Source organism: Mauremys mutica, chromosome 8 (genome assembly GCF_020497125.1).
Source record: "Mauremys mutica isolate MM-2020 ecotype Southern chromosome 8, ASM2049712v1, whole genome shotgun sequence".
Classification (NCBI taxonomy): domain Eukaryota; kingdom Metazoa; phylum Chordata; order Testudines; family Geoemydidae; genus Mauremys; species Mauremys mutica.
The window spans coordinates 90381015-90396009 of NC_059079.1; the positions used below are offsets into that span (position 1 = coordinate 90381015).

Below are 14995 nucleotides of genomic sequence, written 5' to 3' on the forward strand. Positions count from 1 at the left end.
AGATAAGCATGCTGCCAAAGGAAGTAAACTATTGGTTTCTACTTCCTTGAGACAGTGACACAAAATTATAGTAGGCCATCTTACATGTCACTTTCTCTAATGAAGCTTCATCCACCCTTTTCTTCCCATTGTTGCCATATCCTTCTGTATTCCCAGCCTCTTGCATATAGTTATGTTCAGGGCACTTACCATGCAGCTAAGAGGGCTGAGAGAGCTTCTTTTACACCTGAAATACTAGTTCACTGGCAGGTGCTACAGATTGTCATAAAGTATTCTATTACACCCCTTTTTCCCCTCTCCTAAAATACGGTGTCACTTTAATCTTTACCACAGTGATTAATATAAATGATCAAAAGGAGAATTAAAATATGTAAGAGAGTTCTAGCTAGCTATTGATATATTCTTACACCATTGTTTCCTTGCTAACTGTACTGAAATACCTTAGACATTTTTCTCTTCCTCTTCCTTCCATGTAGAATTCTCTCCTTCTCTTTATGCCACAGTCATCTTCTTTTGGTTCAGTTTCCTCCTTAAAAACCGTGCCCTTCTCCAGAGCCTCTTGGTTGTGTTTCAAACCAATAACAAACACATCTTCCAAATATAGAAGTTTGGCAATCATTGGGTCCTTTGTTTTTTACATCTATTCTGATGTGTTGTCTGGTCTGGTTTTGGCTGTCTATATTAGACTGGAAGCCTTTTGAGCCATGGACCATCGCTGTCTGTGAGTTCCAGCTTCGAACACACTGTTGGCACTCAATAAATAACATTAATCATGGAAAAAGCAGAGTATGGAGCTGTCTGTCTAACTTTGAAATTTCAATCTGGGTTGCTTTGTGTCACAAGTTTAAGGGAGTCAGTGTCCTTAGTGTATCCAAATGGGAATCCCCTTAATTAGTTTGAGAGGCCCCTTGTTGTACAATTGATGGAGAAACCTATAAAGTAAATTTTGCTTTTCTTCTTTTTCTATTGAGATCTTAATATTCTATTAATGCCACTTCTTGTGGCATGACTTTGTGGCCTAAATCAGTGGTTTTTGACCTGTTGTCCACGGACCCCTGGCGGTCCGCAGACTATGCCTAAGGGATCCATGAAAGGTTATTACCATAAACAGTGCTTTTCAACCTGTGGTTTGAGGATCCCTAGGTGTCCACAGACTATTTCTAAGATTTCCAAAGGGATCCACACCTCCATTTGAAATTTTTTAGGGGTCCGCGAATGAAAAAAAGGTTGAAAACCACTGGCCTGAACATAAGCCCAAAAGTGGCTTTTAGTATTAGTAACAGAAAGTTTTGAATTATAACAGCAAAAATAAAAGTTTTGAGCAGTCAAAATGTATTTACTTCTCTGTTTAGTTACTATGTATAATAAAAAATACACACACTGTCAGGAGTCTGAAGAGCATCAATCTTTTATTAACAAGACAGACCTTGTAATGATAACTGATGTATCATTCACAAACATTTTGCAAATAATTTGAATTTCACTGCATTTTCTTAAAAAAAAATAAATCAGAGTTCACCCAGTTCTAGTTGTGAATATAGTCAGATATGATTTCGCTTTTGAATTCAAGAAGATATGACTTTTTTTCATTATTGACTTGTGTATGTAATTTTTTTAATACAACACTGCTGGACAGATTGTCCTTGGGGATTTGAACCCAGGACTTCTAGATCAAAGTCTATGAACATCTACCATCTTAGCTAGAGAACTAGTTTCCTTAGTCCAAAGCCTATAATAGTTTCATAAACCTCTATGTGGATTAGATGCTTGAAGGGGACCAGAACCACACTGATAATGTGGGTTCTAGTTGCATAATTCCATTTTTATTTGAGCAGACTGAAAGCTCCCTGGGACAGGGACCTATTTTTCTTCTGTTCTACATAATGCCAAGTATTTTTGGCACTCAACAAATGAAGAATAATGTTAAATGTATAACACTGTAAGTATATTGGGTGACATGAGCTTTCCAACACTGACAACCAACTTTGTCAGAGGATACTTCAGTTTTGTCTGTTCTTCTTTCACGTGTGTTTTGTTTCTAGTTAAATGCTCAGGCTATGTCTATACTACAGCCTGTGTCAGCATAACTTAGGTTACTCAGGGGTGTGAATAAACCAGCCCCCTAAGCGACAAGAGTTACACTGATATAAGCGTTTGTGTGCACAGCACTGTCTCGGCAGGAGAGCTTCTCCCACTGACATAGCTTCTGCTATTTGCTGAGGTAGTGTTTTTGTGCCAACAGGAGAGCCCTCTCCAATTGGCATAGAACATCTTCACCAGATGTGCTGCAGCGGAGCAGCTGCATTGGCACATTTAAGGATTTTCAAGAATCTTAAAAATATTTCACAGTGATGGAGAAAGTTTGAAAGTTTTGAAGACAGGGTTCCAAATACATTTTTATACTTATAATTTATCTTAAACCTTTCCTAGTCCTATCATTAGAGTGTGCATTTTTCAGTGGCGAGACGGCAACTTTAGTTTACCCCTTTCAAAGTCCTCAAAGAATTGTATGCATATTCTAAGAAGACTGCACCGAATTAACTGGGTTTTAATATTGTTTACCTGATTATGATTAAGCAACCTGCTGTTTATAAGATATACTTTGGCATTGGTGTTGGTTCAAATGGACTAGGAATATAGGTCATGAAGAAATCCCTTGGCAAGCCTATCCTATTGGTATGTTACCATTGTATTTCATATTAACCCTTTTATGGCCCTGCCCTGCCACAGCCTAAGAAGTAGCTTTCTTTTATGGCAAATATGTGTTTTTAAAAATTGATAGTGGTATATAGTTTAGTTTCCTTGGGACTATAAACATGCTAGACCTATTTGGTTGCATGTAGCAAAGCACTCAAAAAAATAAATTTACTATTCACAGAAAAAATTAATCTTTCTGTGTTGGATATTTGCTATACTGATTAGGTACTCAAAATAAAATGTGTACTGTTCAAAAAAATAAAAGCAAAAAAAATCTTTGGGCTGTGAGAACTGAAGGAGTTAGTTATTTCTCCTGTCATACTTCATATAAAGTACCCGGTGAGCTACAGATTGTGTTAATTAGTCCTGCTTGGTTTACTGTGGAATGCCCAAGACAGTGCAAGATTGAGATTGTCAAATATCAGAGAGGGAGCCGTGTTAGTCTGGATAAGATTGAGATTGGTGGTACTGCCATTTATCTTCTTTCATGTAGTGGAGCTGCCCTTTTGACCATTTTAGGGAAAAAAGGACCTTCTACTAGAAGAGAGCAGGCAGTTTGGGGACATAACTATCACTGGATAATATTTGAGTTCAGGACAACTTCACTTGACTGATTACTAGAAGTGCTCCATTTTTCATAGAAGTTTGTCTACTCCAGACATCATTCTTTCATATTTTGTTCGCTTTTTAAAAACGTACTCTGCTGCGGGAAAACCATATTCCTCTGGATTTGTTATGAAACCCACAGTATAATGATTGTTGCTGGTCACACAAATAGAGATGAAAGTCCTGATATGTGACAGCTTTTGGGACTTTTATAATTTAATCAGTCAATGCTCATTGTATGTTTAATTTATGTTGGTGAGGAATGAGCTAAAAATGTCTTTTTAAAAAACAGAATATTTAAAAAGAATGTGTAAGTTTCGGTTTCAAAGAAAGTACAGTAGTTCTCAGCATCAGATGTGACTGTTAGAATGAAATGAAAGAGCTATGCAGTATGTCCCCAAGATATAATTTCATGTTGCAGTAATTTTTGCTGATCAACCAAACAGCGACGTTTAAGGCAATTCACTGTCAGCATGAAAAAAGCCTCCAACTAGAAAAGGCCTTAATTTCTAATGGGGAACAGTTGGGATGGTGTGTGCAGAATTGCAGAGTCAAAGAGTTTTTAAAATATTCTGTAGCTCAGGGACTTGGCTCATCTTCAAACATTTGTAACTACAAAAAGATGGATAATCTTGCAAGTGTATGTGCCCCATCTAGGGGCAAGAATGAGAAAATTCATTACAAGCAGGTAAATGCAAGACAATGTTGCAGCATTTCCTTGGTATGCAAATGTATGCTTTTTAACTCCACTGACTGAGAGCAGATTTCTGCTCTGATTTAGGAAATCAAAGGCAGGCTTCCACTGCATGAATGTGATATGTGACATAGGTAGTCAGGCTTGAATTCTTGCTTTAACTTACTTTAACTGAAAACTTTATTGCTAAAAATGGAGCTCTGCCACATTTTTCTAGTGTAATTCTTGGAAGTCTCATGGTGAGAAACATGTCTTACAGAGTACATGCTGTGATACTTATTAATAGCATTGTAAATGTAAGTTATAATTCCTGAGTTGTCTGTTGAACCTCACTTACAACATCAGTAGTGAGAGAACTCCTTATCAAAGACTGCAAACCAGTTTCCTTGTTGCTTTAATGCTGAAATGTATTTTTGTTCTCATTGGAGTGGGCACCATGAAGGGGCTTGAGAGAAAAAGGGATTCTAACTTGTGAAATTTCAGGCCTATAATAGTGTAACATCTATCCAAAACTTTCTGTAATTTTAATCACATACATATAATGCAGTCTACCATTTTTCTAATAACAAGAACAAATGTTTTTGTGGTTACCACCAGTTTGATTTAAGTGTAAAATGCATTTATTTATACTGTTTTTTCCTCTGTCTCCCAAAGGTGCTCTTACAGAGTGCTATGATGAACTGGGCAACAGATACCAGCTTCCAGTCTACTGCCTGGCCCCACCTATCAATATGATAGAGGAGAAGGGAGACCTGGAGACTCTAGATATTCCCGATCCACCACCCAATTCTGGGCATGAATGCCAGCTTCGCTTGCGCCTCTCAACAGGCAAAGACCTCAAACTTATGGTCCGCAGCATGGACACGGTATATCACATGAAGAGGCGACTGCATACAGCGGAAGGAGTGGAGCCCAGCAGCCAGCGCTGGTTCTTCTCAGGCAGGCCGCTCGCAGACAAAATGAAACTGGAGGAGCTGAAAATCCCAAAGGATTATGTGGTGCAAGTCATTGTGAGCCAGCCCTTAGCAAATCCAACCCCAGTGGAAAACTGATTCTGCTTGTTTATTGATTCTCCATTCCTCCTCTTCTATCACATGGGATTTATTTTCTCTGCTCTTATTTTTCCTGCTAATGGATTGGTTCCAAGAAATGACTAGCAAAAATTCCATCTGTGATGGAGATCTGCAGAAACAAAACACAAATGTAAACTGTCCCTTGGGGTTTGCCTGATCTGATATTTTTTTAACACCACAAAAAGAAGCACATGGCAAATGCAGTGAAGGGTATGTGTAAGGGGGAAGTCTGTCATTTAAATAATAAAAACTTGTAATAATGCTTGGAACTGTAGGTGGAGCATTGATCCATGGAGAAAGCACTTTTAAAAAAAAAAAAAAGAAAAAAATTAAACCAAATTGTAGTACTTCATGAAATCAGCACCACTTACAGTTCATCCCAGAAGTGTAGCTGATCTGGTAGGTCCACTTTGCTCAGTATTTATGATGATTGTTTCTGTTTTGGTTTAACTCATGTGCTGTGTCAGATTACTCCTGTGGCGTAGTGAATCTCATCCAGAGAGAGGTGGACTGAAGAACGGATGTTTGTGTTGTGTTCTATCAATGCTGTGTTCCACCCCAAATGTGGCTCTTCTTCATGTTCAGACCAACCGGTTTTAGCACATTCCAGGATGGTGATAAATGGGCTTGTGCTATTTTGAGGCTTCAGTGTTTGGTAAATACTGCCTTCTGGAGCATTAGGCAATAATTTAGGAAATGTATACACATTTTAATAAACCATTCATGTACTGTACTGTAAAGTTACTTGCTGCAATGTTGACTTTTGCTGCAGTTTTCTGGCTGATTGGCACCTGAGTAATGTGCCTAGTAAATTACTGTACCCTTCTCGATCCTGTAAAACAGACAGTTAACAAAAGGTTAGCTAATTACAAGAGGGACACTGATATGAGATGAAAAAAAACCCAAACAAACAAAAAACGCACAACCTTTATCAACTGACATTGGTATACTAGCCTAGAATACTTCCAGATAAAATCACAAAGTTACACCCAAATATGATTGAATGCAATTCTGACTTCTCAGAGGACACACTCTGTGGAAAATTGTAGAAAGGAGAATATAAAGCACACTACATTTGGTTGTTCATATCACTACCAGTAGAAACAGAGGCCATTCCCTAAGTCTCAGTGTTGGAGGACATGGTCACTTTCTAGTCTGCAGTTGTGGAAATACGTTCACTGTAATGCATCAGGAGCCTAGAATATGGTCACTAGGTTTAATATCTGGCACATTTCCTTCAGAATGTAAAAGGAGCCTTTTTTTCTGGGAACAGACACCTCTGTTGCAGTGTGCTTTGGACAACATTTATGATAGTTTTTCATCTAACAAAATTAATTAATAGGATGAACATAATGTTGGAAAAAAATGTAATTATTGAATAGTTGTTACCATGTTAAAAGAAACTGATCTAGTTCCTTTGTTTGGATGCTCTGCATCTCTCTGAGTTTGGGATACAGGGTATATCCTTCTCTGAAACTATGTCCCTCATTCCATTTATAAACACAATTATTTTTAGTTTTTCAGTCCTTGTGCACTCAAATGACTTAATTCCTACCAAACCTCTATTTTGCCTATTCAGACGTGGTTCACTATATTGCTCTTTCTATCTTCCATACCTAAATCTAAAATTGCCCAGAATGGCTTTTATTCCACTGATAGTAGAGTCACTATTTTAGGATTGACACTTTTACATTTGAAGTGAAGAGAGCTACTTTAATTCTGTACAACTTAATCGGGGGTTGTTCACTTGGCAAATAACAGTGTAAAATTGGAACTAGCACAGTTCACTTGAAATTGCCAACTCAGGCTTTCCATATCGCTCTAACCTTTTTATCTGTTCACTGGCTAGGTGGCGCTTTGAATTTAGTACGCTAGTCTTTCACTTTTAAAAACTGACGTTCATATTTGATACCACATCACACATGAGCATGAGCTTTACTTTTATCATAGTTCCCATGTTGTATGTCACAAAACCACAATGCTCCTTGGCACAAATCACTGTCAGATCTACTCAAGGTAGGTTGAAGCCTGGCAACACAGAAGTGCAAAGACAGAGTTGTATGGAGGTAGCCATGTCATTTAGTGCCTCGTTTTTGTGAGCGCCAAATTGACTGCTACATTTTTTTGTGAAAAAGGCAAATGTTAGACTTAAGCCCTGACTTGCACGAAGCCTTTGGATTTTTTCACAAAGGGTGTAAAATTCACAAGTCAGTATTTTTAAGACAAAATCCAGCTAATCTGTAGTGATTCTTTCACCACATGTCTTTTGCATCTCGAAGTGGGAAATAATACTGGATTTCTGCACAACCACCTTAAAAATCTCATGGATTTTTCACTGTTCAAATGTGCCTGGTAAAACTAGATTGTTTTAGAAAATAAATGTTATACTTTATCTAAGCAGCAAATAATCATTTCATATCTGGAGCAGCAGGTCTTGTGAAACATTGTAGAAATTTTTCTTTTAATCTGTTTTTATGATGGAGTTTCCCTCGAATCAATTCTGGAAGGGGGGAAAAGTTGCAGCTGTAAAGTAACAAAGCTGTAACTAAGATGTTGGGAGTTACAAAATCATCATTATTCTTTTGTAGAATGCATTTTCAGAGAGTTTGAGGTAATTTACTGAATGTAATTTTCGATATTACAGGTTTCTGACAAACAATGTAAATGCATTTCCACACCTCCTTTGAAAAAGCATCAACTGTAGTATGTTGTGCTGTAACGTGTAACTTTTTTTTATGTTAAGTATTTTGATGGGGACAGTGAGGAGAATAATGTCTAAGCAATTTTTAATTGGCCTTCATGCGTGTAAAGGGGTGAGCATTGCCGGATTTGATCACCATGGGGCTGTAGCATAGAAAACATACTCTCCTTCCTATCTCCCTTCCCATAAGCACAAATCTCAATACCAAGCAGTCTGATTGCAAATCACTTTTTTTTTAAAAAGTGAAAATGAATATTGGTCTCTTATCCCCTTCTTGAGAAACTGACAAACCTAACCACACAACTTTATATTTGAATATAGAAGATACAACTGGAAACAAAGAAATTTCATAAGATCCATGTTAAGGAAAAGGTTAATGCTTCTAGCAAGGAGATCATTTCTGAAAATATGCATATATGTGTGTTCATGCTGATGAATATATTGTATGTGGTTATATATATTCAGTGAATACTATACTTCCTTTTATCTGTAAGATGACCAGGTTTGGTATTCCTACAAGACCCCTGGCTATAAAAACAGAAATGAACAGGACAAGAATCTGCCCCCACATGAATTTATGCAGTTCCACTGGACTTAGTGGGGAACTGTGTGCTTGCATCCCAGAGCAGAATTGGGGTGCATGTGTAGCATTAGGAAATAGATAGGCATGGGACACCTTTGTGAGACAAGAAGGAGGAAAAGCAGAACTTTGTGGGTAGATTTTGGATCCCCAAAGTGTGACTAGTGAAGTTCTAAATTGCAGCTTCTGGCCATGCTGTTCTCACCTTGCAGTCATAGTTTAAAAAAAAAAAAAAATCCAGCCAGCTGCAGGACTGAATTACTCCAAGCAGTTTCCATTCATCATTTAAGAAAGTTAAGTATGAGCACATGGTGTTGTGTGCATTTTTATTGGAATATGTGTACTCAGATTCAGTATGGCCTTTGTGCTCCTGACAAGTTTCCTATGTGGCCTTTATTTGTTGTCTTATAGATTGGGCACCCCAATTAATGTGTAGTATCACGTGGCTCAGTGTCCTCAGACAGGAGTATACTAATTGGGAGATTTTTATAATGTGTACACAAGAGTTGACATAATCAGGTGAGGAGTAATAGGATAAAGTTTTCATTAGATCCCTAGGCCTTGTGTGTGTCACTCTTGATTAACTTTGGCCAGGAAGTGATTCCAGTAAATTACGTTTTTACATTCTTATGTTAGTGACAGGTCTGTTTAACACAGAGCTTAAACTTTTGTGCTTATTATTGCAAAGGTTTTGCTTGTATCTGACCCAGAAGTAATGGACAGGCTAAACTCTATACTCCCAGAATAGCTTTAAAGGCAGAGGATCACCAACACTACATATAGTCTGATGTAGAAAATTACCAGGAATGGGACATATTGGATGTGTATTGCTAACTGTGTTACAGAGTATTGTGTTTTACAAAAAGAACAAGTGATCGCACTTTTCCATAGTATGTAACTTTGAATTATGTTTCCACTATGTTGGCCCTTTGTGCATTACATTTTGTGAATATCATCTACAGAAAACTCTATTTGAGACAGTAATATTGAGAAAACACTTGACATCCTACTTAAAACCAGCAGCCTCTACTTGTCTGTATCTGGGAAATATTTGGAAAACTAAGTGATGTGAAAGTGCAGTGTAAATAGGGGATTTTTTTATAGCGATTGGGTGGCTAAGGGCACCATGTAAAAATAAAACCACCTCCCTTTGCCTTTCCTACTAAAACAACTGATTCAGCTTTTTGAGAGAAAAAGCTATCAGGATTAATATTTGTGACAAAGCAACACGTTCAGTTTACATCATGACATTCAATAAAGCGAATGCCCTATTAATGATAAAATATCGCTATAATATCAGACATGCTTCTGCATACACATGCATTGTTAGTAAATATATTTTTGTTAGTTTGATGCAATGGTGGGCTGCTTTTTAACCCATGGAATTTTGAAAGCATTTCAGCTGCATAAATGTTGGCAAATTAAATGAGTGCTATAAATTTGTCCATCACTATTCTATTCATAAACGCAAATGCTAAAGTTAAATTTCTGATTCTTGATTTATATTTTGCAGAATCTTTCATACATCATTGTAAATATGTTGTTAAAGACCCTGCATCTTATGCAAAGATGATGTTTGGGTTTTTTAAATCTTTTATAAAGAACACATCAGCTTTTTTCATAATCTGTCGACTTCACTTTATAGATGCGTGTCAAGTGTTTGAAATGGAAATAATTTCCATTAACTAAAAAAGTTTCCTTTGTTTTCCACCTGTCACTGGTTGTAGGCTTGCTCATGAATGTTGGACATCAGACATTCTTTTGGAATAGATTGTGTTTAAAAAGAGAGGTCTAAAGAACTTGCTTTGGGAAACTGGGTGAATTCCATGTACATGGCAAACTTTTTTTTTTAAAAAGGAAGAAATGTATTTTGGGCCAAATCCGTGCCCCTTAAAATGTATTTAATATCCCAGCTAGTCCAATGACAAAACAAACTATCTCTTCAACAACCGTGCTTCTCTCCTGTACCAAAATAGATATCATACTGTTGCATTTGCAACTACAAAATTGTCAGACAATACAAATCTGCCTGTTTAAAACTGCTTCATTTTCATAAAGCATTTTTAATTGCTTCATTCTGCAGATGGCTCTTCTCCTTTCACATTTCATCAGTTTCAACAAATGCTCCCTAGTGGTGTGGATGCCACTTACTGTTCGTAGGACATGGTGGACCATCCATGATAAATCTAGGGCTATGGTTCTCTTTCCAAGGGAGAAACATAATAGTGCATATGCCACTGAGCCTACAAAAGTCAAATAGTTTGAAGATGTGGGTTTTTTTAAATCAGCTGAGCTTCTTACTATGGACTTTGAAACTCTTATTAAATATAGCCACTGGACTATCCATGAAGAAGTGTGTTCCTATCCTTTTGAGGAGGGCCATTTGTTGGGTATCTATCCAATGGAATGCTGTATTTGTACATTTAAGTATGAAGACCAATGAATCAGAACCATGTAGCAAATTGAGAACTTAAAATCCTGACTCTTGCCTTAAATTTTGTTCACCTGGAACTCCAAAAAATCCAGTTTTATTACTTTTAATCCTGTTTTTTTTTTCCCCTGTCAATTTGAATCTAGCCAAAGACTGGAGACAGTTTAAGGAAATTTGAAGCAAATAAAATCTGTTGATGTGGCTTTACTAAAGTAATCAAATGGTCTTATATCAAGGACCCTATTTGTGCCTCTCTTCTCCAAGTCCAGGAAATGTCTAGAAACTGGAGATATCTTGGAGCAATGAGTGCAATATTGTGCACTAGTCAGTTGGAGATGTGTAAGACACTTCATTTTCACATGTTATGTGCAAGGGACTTAGGTTCATATCCTCTTTGCCTCATGGTAGTGATTTCCAAAGATGGCTGGTACCATCAAATTTGTACTTCTTGAAATATCTTCTCTTTTATGGTAAATCTCTTTTGTACGCAGTTTGTGTGCCATGTATCAAAGAAATATTCATATTACGTAGGATACGGTGCTAGATAATTTGGTACTGATGCAGACAAATATGATTTCAACAGCTATTGAGAGAAGGATGAGGGGATTACAGTGATGTGACTTTTTCCCCTCTTCCCCCCCCTCCCCGGTAACTTTTATAAAATTAAATCTTTTAGCACTGAACACACCGGTTGTGTGAAACATGCTTTTTCCTCCCTGGCTAGTTCAGTCCAATGATTAATATAGCCTATCTGGAGATGCTGTGAACATTGAGTTACATTTAGATGTATTGTATATTTTTATGTTGTACCTCTGTTATTTGGTTGACATATCACAGTAGTGTGCGCACATATTTTTTAATCAATTGCAAAGCACAAGTAGGTTGTCTTTAAACTTAAATTATGTGAATTTTTTTACATAGCTAGGCGTCTATAACATTGAGAGCAAAATCTGAATTTCTATGAGTCAGAAACTCTGTACAAAACTTCTTGTATTAAAAAAAAAAGCAAAGAAAAACCAACAATTTCTTTTTTTCTGGATTTAAAAATAAAATTAATACTGGAAACACCATGCCTTAAGAAACAAACTGAGTGTTTTTCTCTTTTTAAGTTATTGGAATGTGATTTAACTCCATTGTATTTCTGCAATCTTTTTATTATACTTTTGCCTATGGACGGTTAAGATACTCAGGTCATAAAAACAAATGTATCATTCAGCAGCATCTCACACAATTTGTCTGTCAGGAATAGTGTAAAATAGGGTATTCAATCAGTGAAAGAATCCAGGTCCCTGGGGAGTGGGGTAGGGAACCAAAGGTCAAGTTTCTCCAACACTTGAAAGTTAGTGTGTGATATTACACACACAGTCTGGTATTGTGGGCTTTATGGATGGAGGGAACCATTAAGTAATTTATTTGTGAAGTTGCCCTTTAATATTAAGTGAAATGTTAGGTGGATCTCTTAGGGCATGTCTACATGGTGCCTTAGTCTACACCAGAAGGGAGTAAATTTGAATATGCAACAGCATGTCATGCACTAACTGGCATGGATGGACCCACAGGCACTCACTAAAAGTTCCCTAATGCATATTAATATAGTCCCATTTCAAACAGTACTACACAGTGCACAAGCAGGGTCCACACAAGCCAGTTAGTGCATGAACACTAGTGCATAGTAGAATTTGTACCCCTCTAGTGTGGATTAATGCACCATGTATACGAACCTTTAGTTGGGCCCATTTTTATAGTCTTAACTGCCTATCATGTCAAAAGAGCTTGAATCATCCTGGATAAGTTGCTTTGCTCCCTTTATCATCCTTACAGTTAGTGTCACCTGTTAAACTTCTTTTTGGAGAGAGTGTTTTCATAACAGAATATAGAAAAAATAATGTAAGAACTAAATATAAAGAAATGTGTGAGGATTTTTCTGTGTCTCCTTCCTGACTCTCTCCTTTTTTGATGGGGAAGAACAGGAGCACAGTCTACTCCTGCTACCTATCCTTCGAGTGTCACAGCTGCTATCCTTCCTCTTCTGGAATGGGCAGATGTTCCTTTGGAGCCCAGTAATGGCAAGCACTTTATATTTTGAAGGTTTGACATGTCAAGATGTTGAGACAACACAATCTCCACTTTTGACAGTGCCCTTCAAGTAATAGATGGTCACTTGTAATGTGGCAATAAAGACACACACAACTTTTTGCTAGTGTCCAGAAGCCCAGTGCAGGAAATGGGCGTTAGGTCTATATTTACAATAACTGATGTACCACCTAACGGGAAAGAGAATTAGTCAAAAGTGCACAGCAGTTGAAATTCCTCAGTCGCTACTCCCGACAGACACAAAACAGTGGGGTCTAATGCTTGTTCACTCCTACTAACATTGAGGTTGTGTGTATAAGAGATAGAGATGTAAATATTGTTTACAAAGTTAACCGTTTAAATGATTAAAATTATATTGGTTAACTGATTAACGGGAGAGGGGCTTGGGTTGCTCTGACTGGGGCTGAGGTTGGCTGGCCGGCTAGAGTGGGGCAGCCGGGGCTGGGGTTCCTCTGGCTGCATGGGGCGGCCAGGGCTGGGGCCACTCCAGCCAGCGTGCAGGGGGATAACATTTAAGGTCGGTTAATGGTAAGCCTAATGCTTACCAATGAACCGTTTAACATTTTATATCCCTAATAAGAGACTCTGCCAATGCAAACCACTGTCCAGTTGCAGCAGCTCTGACTGTATGGTCAACATACAATTTATGGCTGTTGCGTGTGTCCAAAATACTCTGTCCTCACTCCTAATGAGTATGGAATCAATTTACTATTTGTACTTGTGAATGTATTTTCTTTTTTATTTAACTATTCAGCTATATCTCACTCTACTGGGTTACATAATATACTATAAATGGCCCAGCATTGCTTAACTGCAGTAGGTGTTAACCCTGCTGAACTGATTAAATTCCAACAGGGTAATTACATTCTGCCTGCCAGCACTCCATCTGAGATTTGGATATTGCATTCTTCCCTTCTGCTCCTAAGCTCTTGTGTAGTGGTACTGTGCATCATAGCAAAGGCTGATGGAGTTTGCTCCAAATGGATCACATTATAGTGGTAGGTGAAATGATTCCTATGTTAAGGACCTAATTCTGTTCCTCTCATCAGTAGAGCTGGTTAAGAAATGTTTCCTAAATGTTTTTATTGGAATATGCCACTATGTTTCTGCTCAAAGTTGTAGTTTCAATGTATCTGTTCAGATGCAACATCCATCAGGAGATTTGGCAGGCCTGGGATGGAACTTCTGGTCAGAGAGGTACTCATTCCAGAATCACCAATAGCCTAATGATTAGGCACTCACTGGAATGTGGGAGACCCAAGTTCAAGTCCCAGCTGTGAATCAGGCAAACCAGTGTTGAAACCTCCATATTTTTTTTCCTGCAAAGTGGAATTCTTGTTTTCTGGACAGCCCAAGTTGTTACATCTGGAGGAAGTCTACTGCAGCTCATGCAGTGTGACACCAGTGTATACAAGAGGGGAATCTGGCTAAAAGTTTAGTTTTTGACAGTTCTTCAGAATCTTTCGGTAAAAAGTGATAAACACAAAGGTAACTTACTAAAAGGGGTCAGTGTTACAACAGCCATTCCATCTTTGTCAGGTTCGAAAACATGAATCGATCTCTGAATAACCTCAAAACTGGGGCTTCAACAACTTCATTGTCTTGAGTCCTGGGAATAAAGCCTTGGGAGTGGGAAAATAGAGAGATAAGGTCCTATTTCCTGTTATGAATTCCTATGCCACCCTTAAAGTAACAATACTGGACCATGGTGGCAATTCCTCAGTTCAGAAGCTGGGCCTTCATATGTGATTCAGCCTTCTTGTTATAGAATTACAGCTTAGAAAGTTCAATGCACAGAGGCTTAAGTTAAGGCAAATTGAGAATGGCAGAAGTGATGAGAAGGGGAACTGGGTTTAGTAAACTGCTCCATTTATGGTTTAAATGGTCAGTACTTAACAAGAGAAACTGCCCATCCCTTCTATTCTCTCCACAGATGGATTTAATTTGATGATTTATTTTAACAAAGAAAAGAGCATTGCCTTTAGCTGGCTCCATTCCCCCACAACAACAGTAACGGGTGCAGGGAGATGAGACAAATCTCATTTCCCCCACACTTATTTTTAATGGATACATTTTAATATGGACAGAAAACAGCACGGGGGGGAAAGCTGACAAACAT

General features: G+C 37.9%; 1 protein-coding gene across 2 annotated transcripts in view; it reads left to right on the top strand.

Moving 5' to 3' along the window:
- Nucleotides 1–11797, top strand: part of UBTD2 (ubiquitin domain containing 2) — a 105637-nt gene extending 93840 nt beyond the window's left edge. For both annotated transcript variants that reach the window (XM_045028335.1, XM_045028336.1), the window contains exon 3: nt 4652–11797. In XM_045028335.1, coding sequence (XP_044884270.1) covers nt 4652–5049 — 398 coding nt within the window. In that variant the 3' untranslated portion in view covers nt 5050–11797. The remainder of the gene's footprint in view (nt 1–4651) is intronic.
- Nucleotides 11798–14995: the final 3198 nt, after the last annotated feature.